Below are 20,219 nucleotides of genomic sequence, written 5' to 3'. Positions count from 1 at the left end.
TTCTGAATTCGAGGCCAGCCTGGTCTACAAAGTGAGTTCCAGGACAGCCAGGGCTATACAGAGAAACCCTGTCTCAAAAAAAAAAAAAAAAAAAAAACCAGAAAAAAAAGAAGAAAAAAGTACCAGATAGCGAGAGAAGGGCAGGTCGATTGTGACAGGAAGAGTGGTAGGTAAGATTGCTCCTTCCCTGTTACAGACCAACACAGGGCACAGGTAGCTGTTAAGCAGGACATTTGTTTCCTGGGCAAGTCTGACTCTAATCTGGAAGAGGACCCTGTGATGTTAATGTTTATGTGTTAAAAGTGAACTTTGTCAGCCGGGTGGTGGTGGTGCACGGCCTTTAATCCCAGCACTTGGGAGGCAGAGGCAGGCAGATTTCTGAGTTCAAGGCCAGCCTGGCCTACACAGTGAGTTCCAGGACAGCCAGGACTACACAGAGAAACCCTGTCTCAAAAGAAAAAGAAAAAGTGAGCTTTGTCACTCTGAGGTGGTGAATGACTTGGGCATGTTGCCCCTTTCTGGGCCAGCACCTTCTAACCCTCCATCTCAGCTGTCATGTGGTAATGGTGGTGACTATGCCTAGAACATGCTGCACCAGCTTTGGGGTTGAGGCGGTGCAGGTGGGTGGTGTCACATCTGACAGACTCTCTCATCCACAGACCAGCCAGACAGCAAGAAACTGGCTTCCCAGGGAGACTGTAAGTCCACTGGGTGTGTGCAAACAGGGGGCATCATGGGTTGGGGTTGGGGAGCCCAGATAGATGCTAATCTAGCCTCTGCTTTGGATTTCTTTTCCCAGCGATTGGTTCTCAACTGGGACCCATCCATCCTCCCCCCAGGTAAGCGGAGCCAGGGATGCTGGTGGGCGGGGAAAAGGGTGCACTCGTGTCCATGAGTGTTTGGGGGGGGGGGGTAGATTGTGGCTACTGTAACAATGTGGTTCATCACTGGCTGAGTAGTCAAATGTTCCCAGGGTGATTAGAACCTGTGGAGGATGCTGTTGTCTGGCTGCCACAGATGGCCTGGGGTGAATATGACTAGGTTGTTGAGATAGGCTACTGGTTTTCTTTGAATGAGTTTGTAGTTTCATGAAATACAATAGATACTAACTGGAGAATGAGGTGAACTATGTGACAAGCCCCCTTTTTACTGATATGTGGACTGTCAGTGTGGTATGAAATTGTACAAGGTAAGGAAGCTGTAACTTCAATAAAACGGTCAATGGAGCACTCACCCTGGATTCCCTCCCAAATATCCTGCCTCAGAACAAACAAAAAACCAGGCAACCATGTGGGAGGTTAGGTTAAGGCAGGGGGATCAGGAATTCAAAAGCCATCCTGAGCTATATGGAGTTCTGACTCCAAAACCAAATTCAAGTGTTCTTACCTAAGGAAATGGGATTGCCATGGGCCACTTCTAGACTCTCTGGCCCTGAAGCCATTGTTCTTGATGTAGTAGCAGGGTGTGCAGCAAAAAGCCTGGAGCTTCAAAGGGCTACCGGGCCTTTATTTCCAGGAAAGCTGTGTGGTCTCTTCTCTAGCTGGAGGCTGACATTAAGTGTCTTTTCCCACAGGACCTCAATGACAGAAGAGTATAGGGTTCCGGATGGCATGGTGGGCTTGAGTGAGTGTGGGTCCCCTTGATGAGGGTGGGGGCCTAAGAGCCTCTGGTCAAGGGGGTTTCCAAGGGACTACTGGTGGGGAGCCTTGGTCTGGGTGTCTTTATTCAGCCTTCACCTTTTTTTTCTTTCTGCTCAGTCATTGGCAGAGGTGGTGAGCAGATAAACAAAAATCCAGCAGGACTCAAGCTGCAAAGTTCAGATCTCACCAGGTATGACCCTCCATCTGTAAAGTTGCCTGGGACCCCAGGGCAAAGCTGGCTCTGTTGTGTGGATATCTCCTGCATAAATACAGAGGCCACAGTGGAAATACTTCTTGTGTATTTTTGTAATGTGTGGGGTGAGCACTTATCATGGCACACACGTGGAGGTCAGAGGTTAGCTCTCCCCCTGCCATGGAATCCAGATACTGTATTTAGGTTATCAGCACCTCTGCTCCCTGAGCCATGTCCCTGCCCTTGTTTTTCCTCTTTGCATTTGGGATGGTCTAGAGGAATGTGGGCATGGGCGCAAAGGCACCACTTTTCCAGGTGGCAGGCTCTATGGTGTCACCTCTCAGTGCTGCAGGAAGCAGAATGGCAGGCTTTCCGGCTGCTTGGTCTGCTCCTGTGGGACGTGTACATGGGGGTCCCTTTAGATTTGAGCCAGGCTCCTTGGTGCTGTTAAGAGTAATCCTGAAAAAAATAAAAAGAGTAATCCTGAGTCGGGCGTGGTAGTGCACGCCTTTAATCCCTGCACTCTGGAGGCAGAGGCAGGCAGATTTCTGAGTTCGAGGACAGTCTGATCTACAAAGTGAGTTCCAGGACAGCCAGGGCTACACAGAGAAACCCTGTTTCGGGAAACCGGGGAAAAAAAAAAAAAAGTAATCCTGAGCTGATTTCTGGAGTCTCCCCTTTCTTCACTATCAGTCCTCTTGCTTTGGCCTCTGCATGTCTCCCTCCCAAGTTCTGTCTTCCCCCACTGGATTTTAGAGAAGCAGTCTTCCTAGCGTGTCATAGCAAGGGTGAAATGATTTGTAGAAGAGGGCTGCAGGCTGTTCTGGAAGTTTCCTGTTCCTGCTGCAGCAGAACCTCTCTGCATTGAGCCCCTCTTCTTCTCCGCAGATAGTGGTGGCCTCCCTGAGTGCAGCAGGTCTCTGACTGGAGCACCTGAGTCTGTCCAGTAAGTCCTCAGCTGGGTTTCCTAGTTTGCTACAGGAGTTAGTGACACCTATGTGTGTCCTTCCCACCAGACTTCTCCCTAGATCTTTGTGGATAATTTGACACCCACTTCTCAATCTTGAACAGCCCCAGGTCCTGTGCACCCACCAGATAGCTCAGCTGAGTGCACACGCTGAGGGCTACCTTATTAACTTTCCAGAAAGGCAAAGATGATGCTGGATGACATCGTGTCTCGGGGCCGTGGGGGCCCCCCAGGACAGTTCCACGACAACGCCAATGGGGGTCAGAATGGCACAGTGCAGGAGATCATGATCCCTGCTGGCAAAGCTGGCCTGGTCATTGGTAAAGGTGGAGAGACCATCAAGCAGCTGCAGGTGTGTGTTGGCAACAGACCAAAGCACTTGTCCCCACATTCTCCAGCATCCTCAAGACTGCCTCTGACAGGCACTTACATTGCAGGAGCGGGCTGGGGTGAAGATGATTTTAATTCAGNATGGCTCCCAGAACACAAATGTGGACAAGCCACTGCGGATTATCGGGGACCCATACAAAGTACAGGTGAGCTCCCAGAAAGCATGGACTCTGGGAAGGCTTTTCTGTCCAGTCTTGCCTGGCTATTGCCAGCAGTAGCCTCCCTCTAAGCCCTTCAGCCTCTTGCCCAGGGTGAAAAGCTCTGTAAGGCATTTTGCAGCTCCCTGGGGATATGGGAGACCCTCACAGGTGGTACCAGGAGATGGGTACAGTGGCAGCATACTTGCCTGATCCCACTGCTCAGTGTGGTATGTTCACAGCAAGCCTGCGAGATGGTGATGGACATCCTGCAAGAACGTGATCAAGGTGGCTTTGGGGACCTCAATGAATACGGATCTGGGGTTGGTGGAGGCATTGATTGATGTGCCTGTACCCAGGCATTCAGTTGGTGTAGTCATTGGCCGGAGTGGAGAAATGATCAAGAAGATCCAGAATGATGCCGGTGTGCGCATCCAGTTCAAGCAAGGTGAGGGGTGGGTGCCACCTTGGTTCAGGCACTGGTGCCACCCCCCAGCTCTTGCAGGTCCTCAGTGCCTGCAGAGGTTTGGTGCCCAGTTCTTGTCAGTTGCTTTTCTGGAATCAGTTTCTCTAAGATTGCTTAGTTAGTTCTGCGGACTTGAAGGTGGGAGGATGTTCAAGTTGTTACGCTGAGTATGGACAAGCTTCCTGCCTGTTCACATGGAGTCAGCAAATCCGAGGAACTGATCTCTGAGGGCGCTGGCTTTGCTTTGAGTAATCTGTTTCTTGGTGTGGATGTCAGATGATGGGACCGGCCCTGAGAAGATTGCTCACATCATGGGGCCTCCAGATCGGTGTGAACATGCAGCCCGGATCATCAATGACCTCCTCCAGAGTCTTCGGAGTGGGCCCCCGGGTCCTCCAGGGGCCCCTGGCATGCCCCCTGGGGGCAGGGGCCGGGGCCGAGGCCAAGGCAACTGGGGCCCTCCTGGAGGGGAGATGACTTTCTCCATTCCTACCCATAAGTGTGGGCTGGTCATTGGCAGAGACAGGGAGAATGTGAAGGCCATTAACCAGCAGACAGGCGCCTTTGTGGAAATATCTCGGCAGCTGCAGCCCAACAGGGACCCCAATTTCAAGTTGTTTGTGATCCGGGGATCGCCCCAGCAGATTGACCATGCAAAGCAGCTCATTGAGGAGAAGATAGAGGGTCAGGCCCTGGACCAGGCCCTGCTAGACCCATGGGGCCTTTCAACCCTGGACCCTTCAACCAGGGGCCTCCAGGGGCACCCCCACAGTGAGTACTCCTTGGCTCCTGGGTTGTGTTTAGTGTTGTGGGGCCTGGAAAAAGAGGGACAGGCCCTTTCTAACTGGACTGTGTGCAGCCCAGTGTGACAGGTGCCATGAGACTCTACTGCCTTTGACCTTGGTCTTGGTTTTATGTCAGCCCCAGCTTTCGGGTATTGGTAAGGACTTTGGTTTTCACACCCTTGAACCAGTTCTCATGGCCACTTCTCTCCTCCCCTGCAGTGCTGCTGGTCCCCCTCCTCACCAGTACCCGCCTCAGGGCTGGGGCAATACCTACCCCCAGTGGCAACCACCTGCCCCTCACGACCCAAGTAAGTGTCAGCACCACATAGGAAATTTGGGGGGTGACACCAGGCCAACTACTGTGCCCTTCTTCAACCAACATCTTTTCCTGTAGACAAAGCTGCTGCAGCGGCTACAGATCCTAATGCTGCCTGGGCTGCCTACTACTCTCACTACTACCAGCAACCCCCAGGTCCCGTGCCAGGCCCTGCCCCAGCCCCTGCAGCCCCACCTGCACAGGGGGAGCCCCCCCAGCCTCCACCCACTGGCCAATCAGACTACACCAAGGCTTGGGAAGAGTATTACAAAAAAATTGGTAAGTTCAGTGCTGGGAAGCAGTGGGGTTTTCTGCATAGGGTCCAACTACCCTGACACCCTACCCTGTTCCTCAGGCCAGCAGCCCCAGCAGCCTGGGGCACCCCCACAGCAGGACTACACCAAGGCCTGGGAGGAGTACTACAAGAAGCAAGGTAAGCTGCTGGGTAGGGATGGGGTGGGGCTGCTGGGTCAGGGGTAGGTTCTTCTGCCAGCCACTCATGATCCTCTCTGTGCCCACAGCACAAGTGGCCACTGGTGGGGGTCCTGGAGCACCCCCTGGCTCCCAGCCTGATTACAGTGCTGCCTGGGCTGAGTATTACAGACAGCAGGCTGCTTACTACGGACAGACCCCAGGCCCTGGTGGCCCACAGCCACCTCCCACCCAGCAGGGACAGCAGCAGGCAAGTGGGAACTGCCACCCTCCTCCTCCTCCTTTCTCCTTCCAACCCCCGGCCACCGTCCATCCTGCCTTAGTGGGTAGCGCCGGAAACCCTTTCCCCTGCGGGGTGTGCCCTTGATGCCAGCCTCGGGCTCGTGGCCAGAGTCTCCCAGAGCCCCGCAGCCCCGCCACTGGGAAGCGCTCGATGGGTGCAGAGGCTTACGGAAGAGGCTCCTCCAGTAGCCACTGTCGGTGCGACGTTGTCGGGTGCTGGGGGCACCGGCCGCAAAGGTGGAACTCTGAACTGCTGGGGTGTCCCGGGTGGGGGCAGGATGTGGGGACTGTGCTGGGTGCCACACCGGTTGCTGAACCTGCTCGCTCAAAATCTGGCCACTTGGGAAGAAAATGTCTATTTTTTTTCCCCCTTCTCAGCATCACTATTTTGGGTTTTGTTCTTTTTTTTAATTCTTTTTTTTTTTTTCCCACCATCTTTATCCCCCATGTCCAAGTAACTGTGTGTTGCAGGNGGCCCTGGCTCTGCTGGGATGGAGGGGAGCCCATTGAGGGGACTGGGCCCTCCCTGCCTGGCAAGGCCATCTCTTGTGTGCTTGCCTCTGTGTCCCGGTCTTGTCTGTGAAGTGGGCATGACGATCGTTGCCACCTTCCAACCTACCTCACAGGGGTGTTGTGGGGACACCATGATCTGAATGTTGTGACGCCGAGCCGCCGCCTCCCTCCTCTGTCCCCCTCCCCCCTGGCACTTCTCCCCTGTGTGCCCTCTTCCACACCTCTGGCTTCTGCTGCAGACTACTCCTCCTCTTCCTCTTCCTCCTGCTTCTCCTCCACCAAGGAGCAGTCCGGCCAGTGGAGTCCCCAAGACAGACAGTCACAGCCCCCTGCTTAGCCTGTGGGGGCTTGGGCCCGGCCTCTTGGCCCACTGCCTGGAGTTGCAGCCTCCTGTAGCCAGGCCGCCCTCCTGCCATGACCATTCCTGTCTCTCCCTCTCTGCAGGCAAATGAAGCAAATGNATATGAACTTCATCTGTGAAAATATTTTTTTCCTCCATTTTTGTTCCATTTGGGGGCTTCTTTTATTGGTTTCTATATTTGATTGGTTTGGCGAGAGAGCAGCGGCTGCCTAGGGGGCTGGGGATCCCCTTCATGCCGAGGCGCTCCCTCTCTCATTCTGTGTGTCTCATCTTTTTCCTTTCCAAAATCGGGATCCTTCATGTTGAGCCAGCCTTAGAAAATAGCAAGAATTTAACCTCTGTCCCGCCCCCCCAAAAAAAGTTTAAAAATTAAATCACAAAGAGCAGAACAAAACCTATAAAATGATATATGTATAGAAATATATAAATCTCTATTCCCCCAGCCTCCGAGCCCACCCTCTGAGGGAAGCGGTTCACTATCTCCCTACTGTCTGGGGCCCTATTCTTGTTTTTAAATAAACTTTTTAAAAGGAAAGAAACAGTCACTATTGCTATCTCTTTTTTTCTTTTTTTTTCTTTTTCTTTTTTCTTTTTCTTTTTCTTTTTTTTTTTTTTTTTTTTTTCTTTTCTTTTTTTTTTTAGTTAGAGTTGGAACATTCCTTGGACCAGGTGTGGGTGTCATAGGCCCCTCCTGCCCTGCCCATCTCTCTCTGTCTCTCTCTTTCTCCCTACCCCCGCTCTTCCCTGGCTCCTCCTTATACCCACCCCAACCCCAGGACTGGCCTGGTACGTTGTCATCTGTTGAAGATGAGATAAACTGAGAAAAAAAAATGAGAACAAAACAAAAAAATTGTATGGCAGTTTTTACTTTTTATCGCTCGTTTTTAACTTCACAAATAAATGGTATCAAAAACCTCCCTTTGTCCTGCTGGCTGTGATCTGTCGGTCTGTCTCCCCTGCCCTTCAAGTAGGCTTCTGAAGCAGATGTATGCTGCTTTTTCCTAGTTGTTATAAGCGTAACCCTGGGGATGAGAAGTTGTGGGGATTTTGTCTTAGTTTTAGACAGAGAACAGCTTGCAGGCACATGCTTTCCTGACCTTCCTTTTCAATGCATGGGCTAGAGAGGATGGAGTGGGGTGCAGGCCCTGAAACCACCTATCTTTCAGGGAGCCCTACCCAGTTGTCTCTGCACTTTGCCTTTGGGACCTGAGGAACCAGGCACTGAGGAGGGTCCCTGGGGCTCATGTTCCCATGGATGTGACCACACTTGTCACTAAGGGTTGCCTCATGGAAGCATCCCATTGGGAGTACAGGCCTGACGAGTGTGGGTGGAAAGGAGAGGCCTGGTCTGGGTGAGCGATGCCCAGGCCAGGACAAAGTGGACAGTGCCAGGGGGTTTGAGCAGTGTGGCAGCCTGTAAAGTTCCTTCTCTGATCAGAATCAGCCAGGGAGATGGCATAACAGGTGAAAAGTGCTAGCCCCAAAGCCAGATGGAGAGCTTGTAGGACAGCAGAAATGAGACTCCATTCTCCAAAGCTGCCCTAAACTGTGAAAATCATGCCTTGCTAGAATAATTTCCAGAGTGCACATGATGCAGTAGCAGCTGCCACTTACAGGTGAAGTTAGTTTCCCTCCAGCTGTTCTAGGTACCTGTCTGCCCTGTTAGTGCCAAGGACTCACCTCAGGTCTGGGTTCTTTGCTGTGTGGTAGGCCAGATGTTGGCCCAGTCCTACCTAGCTCACAACAGACTCTCAATGACGGAACAGCACTTGGCAAAGATGCTTTCAGGAGCTTCTTCGGCCAGTATCTAAAGAAGACAAGATCAAAGATGCAGCTCATGACAAGAGCTATGCTCCATCAGCCCATTGAGGCAAGCCCGGATACAGGCAGGTTTGCTGTATACTGGGTTTGGGGATGGGGCAGGAGTGAGCCATGGAGAGAGAACCCATGGGTCCAGGGATCAGAATAGAATACAGTCTCCCATGTTTGTTTCCCATAAGGACAAGGATACCACCAGAGTCCCTCATCTCCCTTCCACTGACACTAACCACCCCAGCGTGTACTGAGCCAGACCCAGAGCTTCACAGGTGGCAGTTGGGGACCCTATTGTAGCTTTCAGAAACTGGAAGCACATTCACTGGCTCACACCTGTCATCTTAGAGCTCAGGACGGAGATAAGAGGATTTCATGAGTTCAAGGCCTGCCTGGGCTATGTGAGGCCTCAGCCTGTGCCATCCTAAGGAGATGGAATTCCCTCACCCACCATTTCATACTGAACAAAGCTGCAAACTCCAAGCTCACTAAATGGGGCTTGGGGCTCACTTCTAGGTACCCACATGTCGTAGAAGGTTCTTTTGCTGGTAAAAGGTCAGGACAGGCTCACATAGGGTGTAGTGCGTCTCTAGGCGCTTGCGGATGGCCGGCTCTGAATCATCTGCCCGGTGCTCCACCTGTCCTCGTCGTAGCACTCTGCGCACCATGGTCTCCATGGAGCAGTCAAACACTATGACTATGTTGGGGGCCCTGCCCACCTAGGCAGCAACCAACAGAACCCTGAGTAGAGAGTCTTGCATCCATTCCCCCAGAGGCCATGAGGCTGGGGAGACATCATGAATTTGTAAAGTGTCTGTGGAGGCCAGAAGAGGACATCAGGTCCCTGGGAGCTGGAGTAGAGGTGGTAGTGAGCTGCCTACATGGATGCTAAGAACTGAACTCAAGTCCTCTGCAAACAGCAATATACACTCTTAAAACACTTTTGAACCAAGTATAGTTGGCGCATGCCTTTAATTCCAGCACCCTGGAGGCAAGGCAGGAAGATCTGAGTTTAAAGCCCAGCCTGGTCTATGGAACTACTTCTGTTGGGTTTTTGTTTTGTTTTGTTTCGAGACAGGGCCTTGAACTTGCAAAGACCTGCCTCCCTCCTCCTCCCCAGTGCTTGAATTGAAGGTGAATGCCACCATGCCTGGCACAATAGATGCTCCTGACTGCTGAGCCATCTCCCCAGCCTGCAACCTTGTTTTTGAGGAAGGGTCTTTCACTGGCCTGAAACTACACGTAGACTAGGCTGGCTGACCAGTAAGCTTCAGGGATCAGATCAAGCATATACAACACACCCAGCATTCTATGTGGCTCTGGGGATGGAACTCAGGCTCACATACTTGCAGGGTTCGCACTTTGCTGACCTAGCCATATCCTGTACCCCTTGGTTTACTTTTTTCACCTCAGCTGTCATGGAACTCCTGATCCTCCTGCCTCTGATGCCAGATGCTGGAGTTACAGGTGTGTACAGCCACACTAGATATGTTCTTTTTCATTTTTCTTATTTACTATATTCTATTTACTATATTCTTATTTACTGTGTATATATATATAAGAAATATATATAAGATATATATATATATAAATATAAGAAAATTATTCATTTTCTTATTTATATACAGACCAGATCTTTTTTTTTTTTTTTTTTTTTTTCTCGTTTTTCAAGACAGGGTTACTCTGTGTAGCCCTGGCTGTCCTGGAACTCTGTAGACCAGGCCAGACCAGATCATTTTAAATACTCAAATCTAGCCTCAAACATCCCTCCTGCCTCAGCATCCTGTGTGCTGATACCATAAATCCTTTTAGTTCCCTCCCCTCCCCCTTTTTTCCTTTTATGGAGAGGGTCTCACTATACAGTCCTGAAATTGTTCATGTAGACCAAGCTGGCCTGGAACTCAGAGATCCACCTCTTTCTTGGACAGGGTCTCATGAAGCCCAGGATGACCCTGAGTTCCTGATTGTTCACCTCCCCAGTTTCAGTGCTGGGATGAAGGGTGTGTACCACCATGCTTGGTCTCTTGCTTCCAATGGGGTCAGGGACACCACCAAAGTCCCTTACCTCACATTTGAGCTGACACAAATGGGATTTCACTTCTAAGCCCTGGGGATGGATGAAACCAAGGGCTTCAACTATGGGAGGTGACTATTCTATCCTGTGAGCCTAGTCCCATCCAAACTGAGGCTTGATTTGCAGTGGTGGGCAATGCATGTTAGAGCCTGAAGGTTCTCTCCCCCTCCCTCCAATGGTCTCTCCCTACTGGCAGCAAAGTCACCTGCTGCCTGGACCTCCGACAGCTGTGACACCTGCATGTCTGGTTCTGATATCTCATCCTTTTTCTTTTATTCTTGGAAGGAGGGGAGGCATGTGTGAAAGTCAAAGGATAACTTTGTGGAAGTCTGCTCTCTTCCATCTTTAGGTGGATTCCAGGGAGAGAACATGTGGTTGTCAGGTTTAGCAGCAAGCATTTTTATCTGCTGGCCTCCCTTCATCCTTTTTTAACTTTTTGTTTGTTTGGTTGGTTTTTTGGTCTTCAAGACAAAATTTCTCTGTGTAGCCCTGGCTGTCCTGGAACTCACTCTGTAGACCAGGCTGGCCTTGAGCTCAGAAATCTGCCTGCCTCTGCCTTCCAAGTGCTGGGATAAAAGGCGTGTGCCATCACTGCCCCGCCAAGATTTTATATGTATAGGTGTGTGGTACACAAGAGTGCTGGTGCTCACAGAGGCCAAAAGCAGGAGGTGCCCGTGGAGCTACCAAGTGGGTGCTGGAAATTGAACTCAGGTCTCCTGGAAGATCACTGAGTGCTCTTAACTACTGAGTCATTTTTCCAGTTATACTTCCTCCCTTTCTTTTGCTTCCTCTTTTTTTCCATCTTATTTTAAAGCAGGGAGTCTTCTCTGTGTAGCTCTAGCTACCCTAGAACTTTGTGGACCAGGCTGGCCTTAAAGTCAAAGAGATCCACCTGCCTCTGCCTCCTGAATGCTGGGACTAAAGGTGGATGCCACCATGTCCAGCCCTGGTTTTTTTTTTTTTTTTAAGATTTATTTTTTAAACATTTTTTAAAGATTTATTTATTTTATGTATATGAGTATACTGTCACTGTCTTCAGACACACCAGAAGAGGGCATCAGATCCCATTACAGATGGTTGTGAGCTACCATGTGGTTGCTAGGAATTGAACTCAGGACCTTTGGAAGAGCAGTCAGTGCCCTTAGCCATCTTTCCAGCCCTAAATATTTTTTTGGTTTTTGTTTTGTTTTGTTTTGTTTTGTTTTGTTTTGTTTTGTTTTGTTTTTGTTTTGTTTTGTTTTCCGAGACAGGGTTTCTCTGTATAGTCCTGGCTGTCCTGGAACTCACTTTGTGGACCAGGCTGGCCTCGAACTCAGAAATCCACCTGTCTCTGCCTCCCAAGTGCTGGGATTAAAGGCGTGTGCCACACCCGGCTCCTAAATATTTTCTTTAAGGATTTAGTTATTATTATACATAAGTTCACTGTAGCTGACTTCAGATGCACCAGAAGAGGGCGTCAGATCTCATTATGGATGGTTGTGAGCTACCATGTGGTTACTGGGATTTGAACCTTCTGAAGAGCAGTCAGTGCTCTTACCTGCTGAGCCATCTTGCCAGCCCTAAAGATTTATTTATTGTTATATTAAATACACTATAACTGTCTTCAGACACACCAGAAGAGGGCATCAGATCTCATTACTGATCTCATTACACATGTTAGCCACTATGTGGTTGCTGAGATTTGAACTCAGGACCTTTGGGAAAGCAGTCCATGCTCTTAACTGCTGAGCCATCTCACCAGCCCCTAGCTCTGTTTTATATAATGATGCTTGTCCTGTACACTTCCTCATAGAATGCAGAATGGAGACCATAGGCTCCATGCTGGCAGACAGGGATTTCCTTATAACCTCTAGTTAGTTGTCCACATTGCTCAGACACCCTGGATAAGAGAATCTACTTGACACTGGTTCTGTAATTGCCCAAAGCTGCCCATATCCTCCACACTTTGCCTGTAGGTGATTCAGAGCACCTGACAGAATAGCCACAGTGCTTATTGTCAAAGCAAATTTCTATGTGTTCAATACAGGTGCAAATTTCTTCCTTTACTAAATGTATTTACTTCCATATATTTACTCTGCCTGTGTCACACATGTTATGACATGTTAGTGCTTGTGTGGAGGTAGAGAACACGCTGCAGGTGTCAGATCTCTCCTGTCCTCAGGCCCATTTCCTGCTGAGAACTCTAGCAGGCCCCGCCCACTGCTTTCAGCTCGAGCTTCATTACATGTTTGGATATGGGACTGGTTATGAGCCAGGACCAGCACATCCATATGCATCTCACAACCCAAGAAAGCAAAGTGTCCACAGAACGCATCCCTGAACCACACCCCAGACTCTCACTTAAAAAACAAAAACCAGCTAGGCAGTGGTGGCACACACCTTTAATGCCAACACTAGAAGGCAGGGGCAGGTGGATCTCTGAGTTCAAGCCCAGCCTGGTTTATGGAGTCAGTTATAGAGCCAGGGCTACACAAGGAAACCCCGCCTCAAAAAAAAAAAAGTTCTGTGGGTATTATAGAGTGCACCCATGTACCCACGTTCAGTGCATAGTTAGGACTGCTGCATGGCTTGGTGATAGAGTACCTGTTCTTGGAGAGGACCTAGATTTGATTCCCAGCATATACATGATGGCTCACAACCATTCTAAGTCCAGTTCCAGGGGATCTGATGCCATGTTCACACCTAGGCTTTAAGGACACCAGGCATATCTGTGGTAGACAGCACAAAACAGAAAGAAGCCAGCGGGACAGTGCTGTCTCACTTCTATTATCCCGGCACCAAGGAGGTGGAGGCAGGAGCATTCTCAGCTCAGGGTCATCCTTAGATACTTAGAGATGGAGGCTAGCCAGGGCTACATGGAACACTCTGGGAACTGAGGCTACTACTCCACCCTGACTCCCAGCTCAGCTCACAGTTCCCCTTGGGTTACACAGTTTCACATTTTAAGAAATTGTGACCAATATTTAAGCAAGGTGGGAGTTGGGGGGCAGCTTCTGCAACACAGCTCTCAGCTTCCCATAAACCCTACTAGCTTGGTAATGTTGGTCCTGCACATCCCCATGGCAACAGCAGTGTGAATGTTTCCTATGCCCATTGGCAACACTCTGCATGGATAAATTCACCCTCTGGAATCTTTCATCTGCATCCCAATCTCTTCATGCATGTGTGTGTGAGTGTGGCGGCCAGAAGTCAGCCAGCATGAGGGGCTGTTCAATATGTATTGTTTGTTTAAAACAGGGTCTTTTTTTTTTAATGGAGTTCCCAGCTGAACTCCAAATGTAGCTTAGGCTGGCCTAAGAAATCACAATCCTCCTGCCTCACAGGATCCCAGTGCTGGGGTGACAGGCATGTACCTCCATGCTCAGTTTCTGACCATTACTAATGCAGAAAAGAAATCGTATGTGCAGGCTGCATAGAGCACAGTAGGTAGACGGCTTGCCCAGCATGCCTGAAGCCCTGGCGTCCATCCTCAGCATATAAACTAGGTGTGGTGGTTCATCTCTGCCATCTTAGCCCCCACAGGTGGAGGCAGGAAGAGTAGGAGTTCAAGGTCAGCCTCTCCTATGTTATGGAGTTTGAGACCAGCCTAGGCTATATGAAATCTGAAGGAGATGGGGGTGGGGATCAGGAGAAGAGGGAGGAGAGGAAGGAAGGAAGGTCCTATCTCCCAGCCTCAGGTCCTCCCATATCCATCCACTAGGGTTCTATGGAGAGTAGGGAGAGGGTGGTCTGAAACCTCCATTCAGGTAGCGCACACCCTGAAGGGCGCTCTGGCTATAGGCGATCAGGTCACTCACAATCCGCTCAAACTCTTTGGCCTGTTCCAGCTCTCTGGGGAAGCCATCGATGAGGAAGCCGCGGATCTTTGGATAAGACAACAAGTTGTCACTGATCATGTCCAGAATCAAACCCTGGGGAGGAAAGGGCATGGACTCAGGATCCACCCCTCCAAAAAGGCCAGGGACTGTGAAGGCCATTCACTGTGGGCCTCCTGTAAGACAGGGAAACAGCACCCAGCATCCTAATCACTGGCTTCCTCTCTGCTTGCATGCTTTTAAAAACAATTTGAAATCATTTCTGATTGTGTGTATGTCTATGTGTAGATATCTTCAGGTGCATGCAGGGGCCCCAGAAGCCATGTAGGACCCCCTGGAGCTGGATTTACAGGCCATTGAGAGCCACCTGAGAACTGAACCCATGTCTCTAGAGCAGTTAGGTATCTGTAGCAGCTGGGCCACCTCCCCAGCAACTAGGCATGGAGCCCAAGCTGGCCCTGAATGGAAACTCCCCTGGTCTGCCTCCTGAGTGCTTTACCCCCAACCCCTATACACCCATATACTGAGCACAAGGCCGCACAAAATGCTAGGCAAACCCTTGTTCTCTGAACTAGGCTCTCAAGACTCCTCGTACTTTATTTTAGAGAAAGAGTTTCACATAGCCAGGCTCATTGGAAACTTATACTGTCCTTAAACTCAGATATCTTTTTTTTTTAAAGATTTATTTATTTATTATTATATGTAAGTACACTGTATCTGTCTTCAGACACACCAGAAGAGGGCGTCAGATCTCATTACGGATGGTTGTGAGCCACCATGTGGTTGCTGGGATTTGAACTCTGGACCTTCGGAAGAGCAGTCGGGTGCTCTTACCCACTGAGCCATCTCACCAGCCCCTAAACTCAGATATCTTGCCTCTGCCTCCCGAGTGTTGGAATGAAAGGTCCAATGACCAAGTCCAATGACCTTGAACTGAACTTCCAATCTTCTTGCCTCCACCTTCCTGAGTGAACAGGCTTGTCCTACTATGCCCATCAGATATTCTAAGACTCTACCAGACAGTTTACATTTCCTGATACACCATCAATCTAATTCTAGATAAATGTCTCTACTTTGCTGTGTATGTCCCTTCTCAGCAATTTGCTTCCTGGACATTTTTGGTAGGATCCACTGAATATGTGGGTGTGCAGTTTATGGGTACAGCAGCTGATTTGTTTTAAGTTATTTATAGGGTCTATGTAACCCAGGCTGACCTCAAATTCCCCATTCTCCTGCCTCAGCCTTCCAGGTCCAAGGATAACAGGTGTTTGTCACTTCATCTGGCTTTCTTTTTCCCTCTCTCCTTTCCTCCCTTCCTTCCTTGTAACTCCCTCCCCCATGCCTGATATAGTCCCTGACATATCCCAGGCTAGAATCTTTTGTTTGTGGGGGAGGGCTAGTTTAAGACAGGGTTTCTGTGTGTCGCTGGCTGTCCTTGAACTCACTCTGTAGACCAGGCTGGCCTCGAACTCACAGAAATCCTCCTGCCCCTGCTTTCCCGAGTGCTGGGATCAAAGATGTGTGTCACCACTGCCTGGCCAGGCTAGACTCTTATTCAATCTAAAAAAAGGTTATTGGCTCTCTTTTATCATTTATCTAGTTGGGGAAGGATGGCACATGTGCCATTCATTCACAGGAGTCAGTTCAGGGGTTGAATTCAGGCTGTGAGGCTTGGCTGCAAAATGTCTTCACCCAGTGTGCCATCTCTGGCCCGTAGCACAGACTGGCCTGTCTATGTAGTCAAGGGTGCCTTGCCCAGCATGCACCCAGTTTCTGCAGTGCTGGGGATGGGACCCAGGACTTCGCGCATGCTAGGCCAGTGACCTTTTTGTTTATTTGTGAGTGTTTGCTTACATGTATGTGTGAATGTGTGCAAGACCAGAAGAGAGTACAGGAAACCCTGGAAATAGAGTTAACAGATGGTTGTGAGCTGTCATTTGGGTGCTGGGAAGCAAACCCAGCTTATGGACAGGAGCAGCCAGTGTCCTTAACTCTTACATCACCACAACACTGTCAGAGAAGAACAGCTTAGGGCAGCAAGGCAGTCACTGGGCCAGCAGACACTGGCTTCCTGGGGACTCCGTCCAGCCATGAGTGACCCCATGAACTCCTGTGAACTCTCACCGTAGGTACCAGGAGTCCCTTCTGCATGATGTCCCGGATCTGCCGTCCCCTCTGGGTGCTTCTCTGAGCCTCCTCCCGCAGCAGCTGGCCCAGCTCCACGTGGTAGAAGCCGTATTTCAGAGCCATGTTTCTGCACTGGGTCCCTTTCCCGCAGCCGGGCCCCCCCACCACAAAGATGATCAGGGGATACCTCAGGATATCTATGGTGTTCAGGGAAGAAAGAGGGTACTAGTGCAAGTTTATAAGAAATCCTAGACTCACATTTAAGGATCCCCCTGTGGGGATTTTCCTGAGCCATTTGCACAGACCTCCATGAAGTGCCTTAGTGCCTCCATCACCCCATTTTACAGATAAAGAAGAGGGCCCTCAAACTCACCCAGTAGCACCCTGCTCCGCCCACCATGCGGCCCTTTCTATGCTGCCTGCATGTGCCTCTAATCACACAACCTGAGTTGGGATAAAACCTTCCTGCCCGCCGGGCAGTGGTGGCGCACGCCTTTAATCTCAGCACTTGGGAGGCAGAGGCAGGCGGATTTTTGAGTTCGAGGCCAGCCTGGTCTACAGAGTGAGTTCCAGGACTACACAGAGAAACCCTGTCTCGAAAAATCAAAAAAACAAAAAAAACAAAAAAAACAAAACCCCAAAAACAAAACAAAACAAAACAAAAAAACCAAAACAAAAATAAAAGAACTCTGTGATAGCTCCTGAGGACTTTGNAAAAAAAAAACAAACAAAAAAAACAAAACAAAAAAAACCTCTCTGCCAACAACCTCTCTGCCCTTTCCTCTCCTCCGCAGTCAGCCCTCGTTCTTTGTCCCTTTCAGTTCACTTTGGTCTTCCTAGCCAGCCTCTGTAACTTAAGGCGCACGTAAAAGAATGCCTCCGCTACTAGACACATCTGTGGAGTCAGTTTATGTAAAGCCAGTCATGGAATCAGCCTATCTCATTCCTCTCAAGTTCAATGCCTGTGCTTCCCTTGCCCCTCTGCTTAACCAACTCCTTTGCATCCCGTAGGCTCCCTTTCTGTGATTGGTCCCCGGAGAATAGTACTTTCCATTTCCGACACTCGCTCTTCTATTCAAGTTATATGCCAAAGGCATCAACCAACGGTGGGGTGGGAGCATGCGCAGATGCGTTCCTTCCGTGCAAGGGTTGGTGTGCACCCCCAAGTAGTGGGGATACTTGCCCATCTCCCCCTTCCGTTGCCCCATGTAAACCAACCACCCCACGTCGTTACCCTTCTCCTGGGGCCTCAAAGTTCTGCCCAGCTGGGGCAGCGTGGACTCGCACAGACCCATCCCGCCCGCAATGCCGGGGTACGCTGGGGCCCTGTCTCCACCCTGCACCGAGTCCCCGGCTCCGCTTTACGTCACAAGGGACTCATTTTGCAAGATCCTCAGGATCCCCAGATCCCAGGACACAGAGACAACGGAACCTCAGACCCGCCCCAGAAGAGCCTAAGAAGCCACCCCACAGAGTGGGCCTCGGTTGCCATAGCAACGCGGCCCCGCTCCCGCTTCTGGGACACATTTACGCTTGCGCAAGAGGACCGAGGACGCGTCTACCAGGAGACGCCATTTCCACCCTACCCAGGATGCTCCGCGGTGCCTGCGTCATGACGTCATGACGGGCGTGTCTATACGTGACTTTTCCGTGGTATATAAACAGAGAACGCCGCCAAAAGGTGGCTTTCTCTCCGAAGCTGGTGATCCACAGTAGGTACAGCGACTGCGCTCATCTCGGTGTGGCAGTTCAACTTCCGGGTCAGGCTCTAACGCATGCGCAGAGAGTTAGGTCTCTTTTTCTCGTCTTCCAGCATTCTCGGAGACTTAAGGGTTTGGAAATCCAAAGCACAGCATCACACTAACGTGACAACCAGGAAAGGTGTCTTCCCTTTCCTGGAGCCGAGGGACACAACGAAGTTTATCCCGTTAGGCCGACCGGGAGCAGCTTGAGCAACGGCCATGGCGGCTCTAGTGAGTATGAATGAGGTGGGGACAGAGGTGTCGCAGAACAGACCCCGCGCCCTCTCCTCGCCTTACAGACTACTGCTCTCTTGCAGGGCTCCAGCAGCCAGAATGTCACCGAGTACGTCGTCCGAGTCCCCAAGTAAGTCCCCGTCCACCCACGCTCCAGAACCTCGGCCCTGTGTTCCCCTGCCACCTCGTCCAAGACACAGTAACAGTTACCCCTTGGTTGTTAATGTCAGCGTCGGTGACTTTGTCCTGTGTCAGACTGGTCAGGCCAGACATGGTGACTGCCTTTAATCTCAGCACTCGGGAAGCAGATATAAGAGAATTTCTGTGAGTTCGCAGCCAGCCAGGTCTGTATAGTGAGTTCCAGGACAGCCAGGGCTACATAGTGAGGTCCTGTCCCAAAATAAAAGAAAAATCCCAAACTGATCACAGGTGGTATACATCCTGTTTTCTGTGCCAAGTGCCATGTCCCTCAACTTCTAACTTTATCTTAGGTGGGTACGTGCTAGGCAAGTACTCCACCACTGAGCCACACCCAGCCCCCTTTGAAGACAAGAGTCTTACTGTGTAGTTCAGCTGGTTTGATCAGGCTGGCTTTGAACACACTCAGATCCATTAAGACCCTTGCCTGCCTGCCCTTCTTTCTACATAGGGGTCCTCCGCACTTTTGGTTCCTTTTTTCTTTTTTTTTTTTTTCTTTTTTTTTGGTTTTTCGAGACAGGGTTTCTCTGTATAGCCCTGGCTGTCCTGGAACTCACTTTGTAGACCAGGCTGGCCTCGAACTCAGAAATCCACCTGCCTCTGCCTCCCAAGTGCTGGGATTAAAGGCGTGCGCCACCACTGCCCGGTGGTTCCTTTTTTTCCTTTAAGATTTAATTTATTGTTATCTATGTGTATGAATGTTCTCTCTTGTCTCTCCTCTCTCTCGCTCTCACTCTCTCTGTATGTGATGCTGTAAGAGAGCCTGGTGTCTGTAGATCTTTATCTGATGGGGTTGGGTTGGATGAGATGGATCTTGATTCCTTAAAATAAAACAAAACAAAACCCCTGAAAAACTAGAGCATGGTTCTCAACTTGCAGGTCACCTAAGACCTGCATCAGAAAACACAGATATTTACATTACCATTTATAGCTTACAGTTGTGAACTAAACAAAAATAATTTTATGATTGGGTCACCACAGCATGAGGAGATGTATTAGAGGGTCAGAGCTTTGAGAACCATTGCTCTGGAGTCTTTTATGAGTTCCCAGAATTACCTACAACCAAGGGTGTAAATCATAGATTTGTTGAATGAATAATCAATAGTTTCTTGTCCATTCCAGGAACACAGCCAAAAGATACAACATAATGGCTTTTAATGCAGCCGATAAAGTCAACTTTGCTACCTGGAACCAGGTAAGTGTGTGATTCTGGGTGGCTGGGGCAGGGACCTAACCCTGGGCTGGTGACTGTGTATAGTAATAACTTTACTGAAACGCTGGTGCCCACACCTGTGGCTCCAGCAGATTTGTGATTCTAGCCATCTGGTGGCTGAGGCAGAAAGACTGAGTGTTTTACACCAGCTTGTGCTACATAAATCCTATCTCCAAAGAAAAGAAGAGCAAAGCATGTCAGAGGATGTGGTTCAGTCAATAGAGCACGCATCTAGCATATATGAGGCCCAGCTGGATCCCCAGCTGGAAGGGGGTAGGACCTCAAACTGAAGATCATCCTTGCCTGCACAGTAAAGCCCACGATACATAGACTGTGTCCTTTTTTTTTTTTTTTTTTTTTTTTAATATCAATTCCAATGTGTGACACCTGTCTACTCCTGTGTGGGAGGCCTTCTACTGGAGCACCGCCATTTGGCAGCTCACTACTCTCTGTAACTCCATGGATACAATACCCAAGAAAACACAAATGCACATAAAATGTGTCTTTTTTTTTTTTTTTTTT

At 49.9% G+C, this 20,219-nt stretch overlaps 3 protein-coding genes across 5 annotated transcripts in view; 2 read left to right on the top strand and 1 right to left on the bottom strand.

Moving 5' to 3' along the window:
• Nucleotides 1-7,047, top strand: part of Khsrp (KH-type splicing regulatory protein) — a 10,033-nt gene extending 2,986 nt beyond the window's left edge. Inside the window, 16 exon segments of the mRNA XM_021186042.2 lie at nt 660-698; nt 800-839; nt 1,574-1,623; nt 1,758-1,786; nt 1,788-1,830; nt 2,722-2,779; nt 2,978-3,152; nt 3,238-3,336; nt 3,570-3,665; nt 3,667-3,775; nt 4,070-4,477; nt 4,480-4,564; nt 4,798-4,886; nt 4,973-5,173; nt 5,250-5,327; nt 5,416-7,047. Coding sequence (XP_021041701.1) covers nt 660-698; nt 800-839; nt 1,574-1,623; nt 1,758-1,786; nt 1,788-1,830; nt 2,722-2,779; nt 2,978-3,152; nt 3,238-3,336; nt 3,570-3,665; nt 3,667-3,775; nt 4,070-4,477; nt 4,480-4,564; nt 4,798-4,886; nt 4,973-5,173; nt 5,250-5,327; nt 5,416-5,693 — 1,877 coding nt within the window. The 3' untranslated portion in view covers nt 5,694-7,047.
• Nucleotides 7,048-7,344: 297 nt separating this feature from the next.
• On the bottom strand, nt 7,345-17,835 carry LOC110312445 (adenylate kinase isoenzyme 1). 2 transcript variants are annotated; one of them, XM_021186039.2, is made up of 6 exons: nt 17,545-17,835; nt 16,308-16,507; nt 14,166-14,279; nt 8,819-9,013; nt 8,163-8,289; nt 7,345-7,504 (listed from the first exon to the last, which is right to left on the bottom strand). In XM_021186039.2, the coding sequence occupies exons 1-5, from the start codon at nt 17,603-17,605 to the stop codon at nt 8,221-8,223; spliced, it is 639 nt and encodes a 212-aa protein (XP_021041698.1). In that variant the 5' UTR covers nt 17,606-17,835; the 3' UTR covers nt 7,345-7,504; nt 8,163-8,220. The 2 variants fall into 2 exon arrangements, with proteins under 2 accessions (XP_021041698.1, XP_021041699.1); XM_021186040.2 differs by lacking the exon at nt 14,166-14,279.
• A 111-nt stretch (nt 17,836-17,946) lies between these two features.
• The window catches only part of Gtf2f1 (general transcription factor IIF subunit 1), an 8,252-nt gene continuing 5,979 nt past the window's right edge, over nt 17,947-20,219 (top strand). The window contains exons 1-4 of one of the 2 annotated variants that reach the window (XM_021186037.2): nt 17,947-18,022; nt 18,124-18,283; nt 18,370-18,416; nt 19,607-19,679. In XM_021186037.2, the coding sequence (XP_021041696.1) occupies nt 18,272-18,283; nt 18,370-18,416; nt 19,607-19,679 (132 nt within the window). In that variant the 5' untranslated portion in view covers nt 17,947-18,022; nt 18,124-18,271. Of the gene's footprint in view, nt 18,027-18,123; nt 18,284-18,369; nt 18,417-19,606; nt 19,680-20,219 lie in introns of both variants that reach the window. The other variant, XM_021186038.2, reaches the window with a different exon arrangement.

Source organism: Mus caroli, chromosome 17 (assembly GCF_900094665.2).
Source record: "Mus caroli chromosome 17, CAROLI_EIJ_v1.1, whole genome shotgun sequence".
Classification (NCBI taxonomy): Eukaryota; Metazoa; Chordata; class Mammalia; order Rodentia; family Muridae; genus Mus; species Mus caroli.
This window is presented reverse-complemented; position numbering and strand designations above follow the sequence as displayed.

Excerpts from the sequence above, each read along its gene's own strand:
- LOC110312445 (XM_021186039.2), bottom strand. The coding sequence starts at position 17,605 with ATGGGTCTGTGCGAGTCCACGCTGCCCCAGCTGGGCAGAACTTTGAGG. Across the intron at positions 16,508-17,544 it reads TTTGAGGCCCCAGGAGAAGG|ATATCCTGAGGTATCCCCTG; the intron begins GTAACGACGTGG and ends TGAACACCATAG. Across the intron at positions 8,290-8,818 it reads AAAAGAACCTTCTACGACAT|ATACTGGCCGAAGAAGCTCC; the intron begins GTGGGTACCTAG and ends TGTCTTCTTTAG.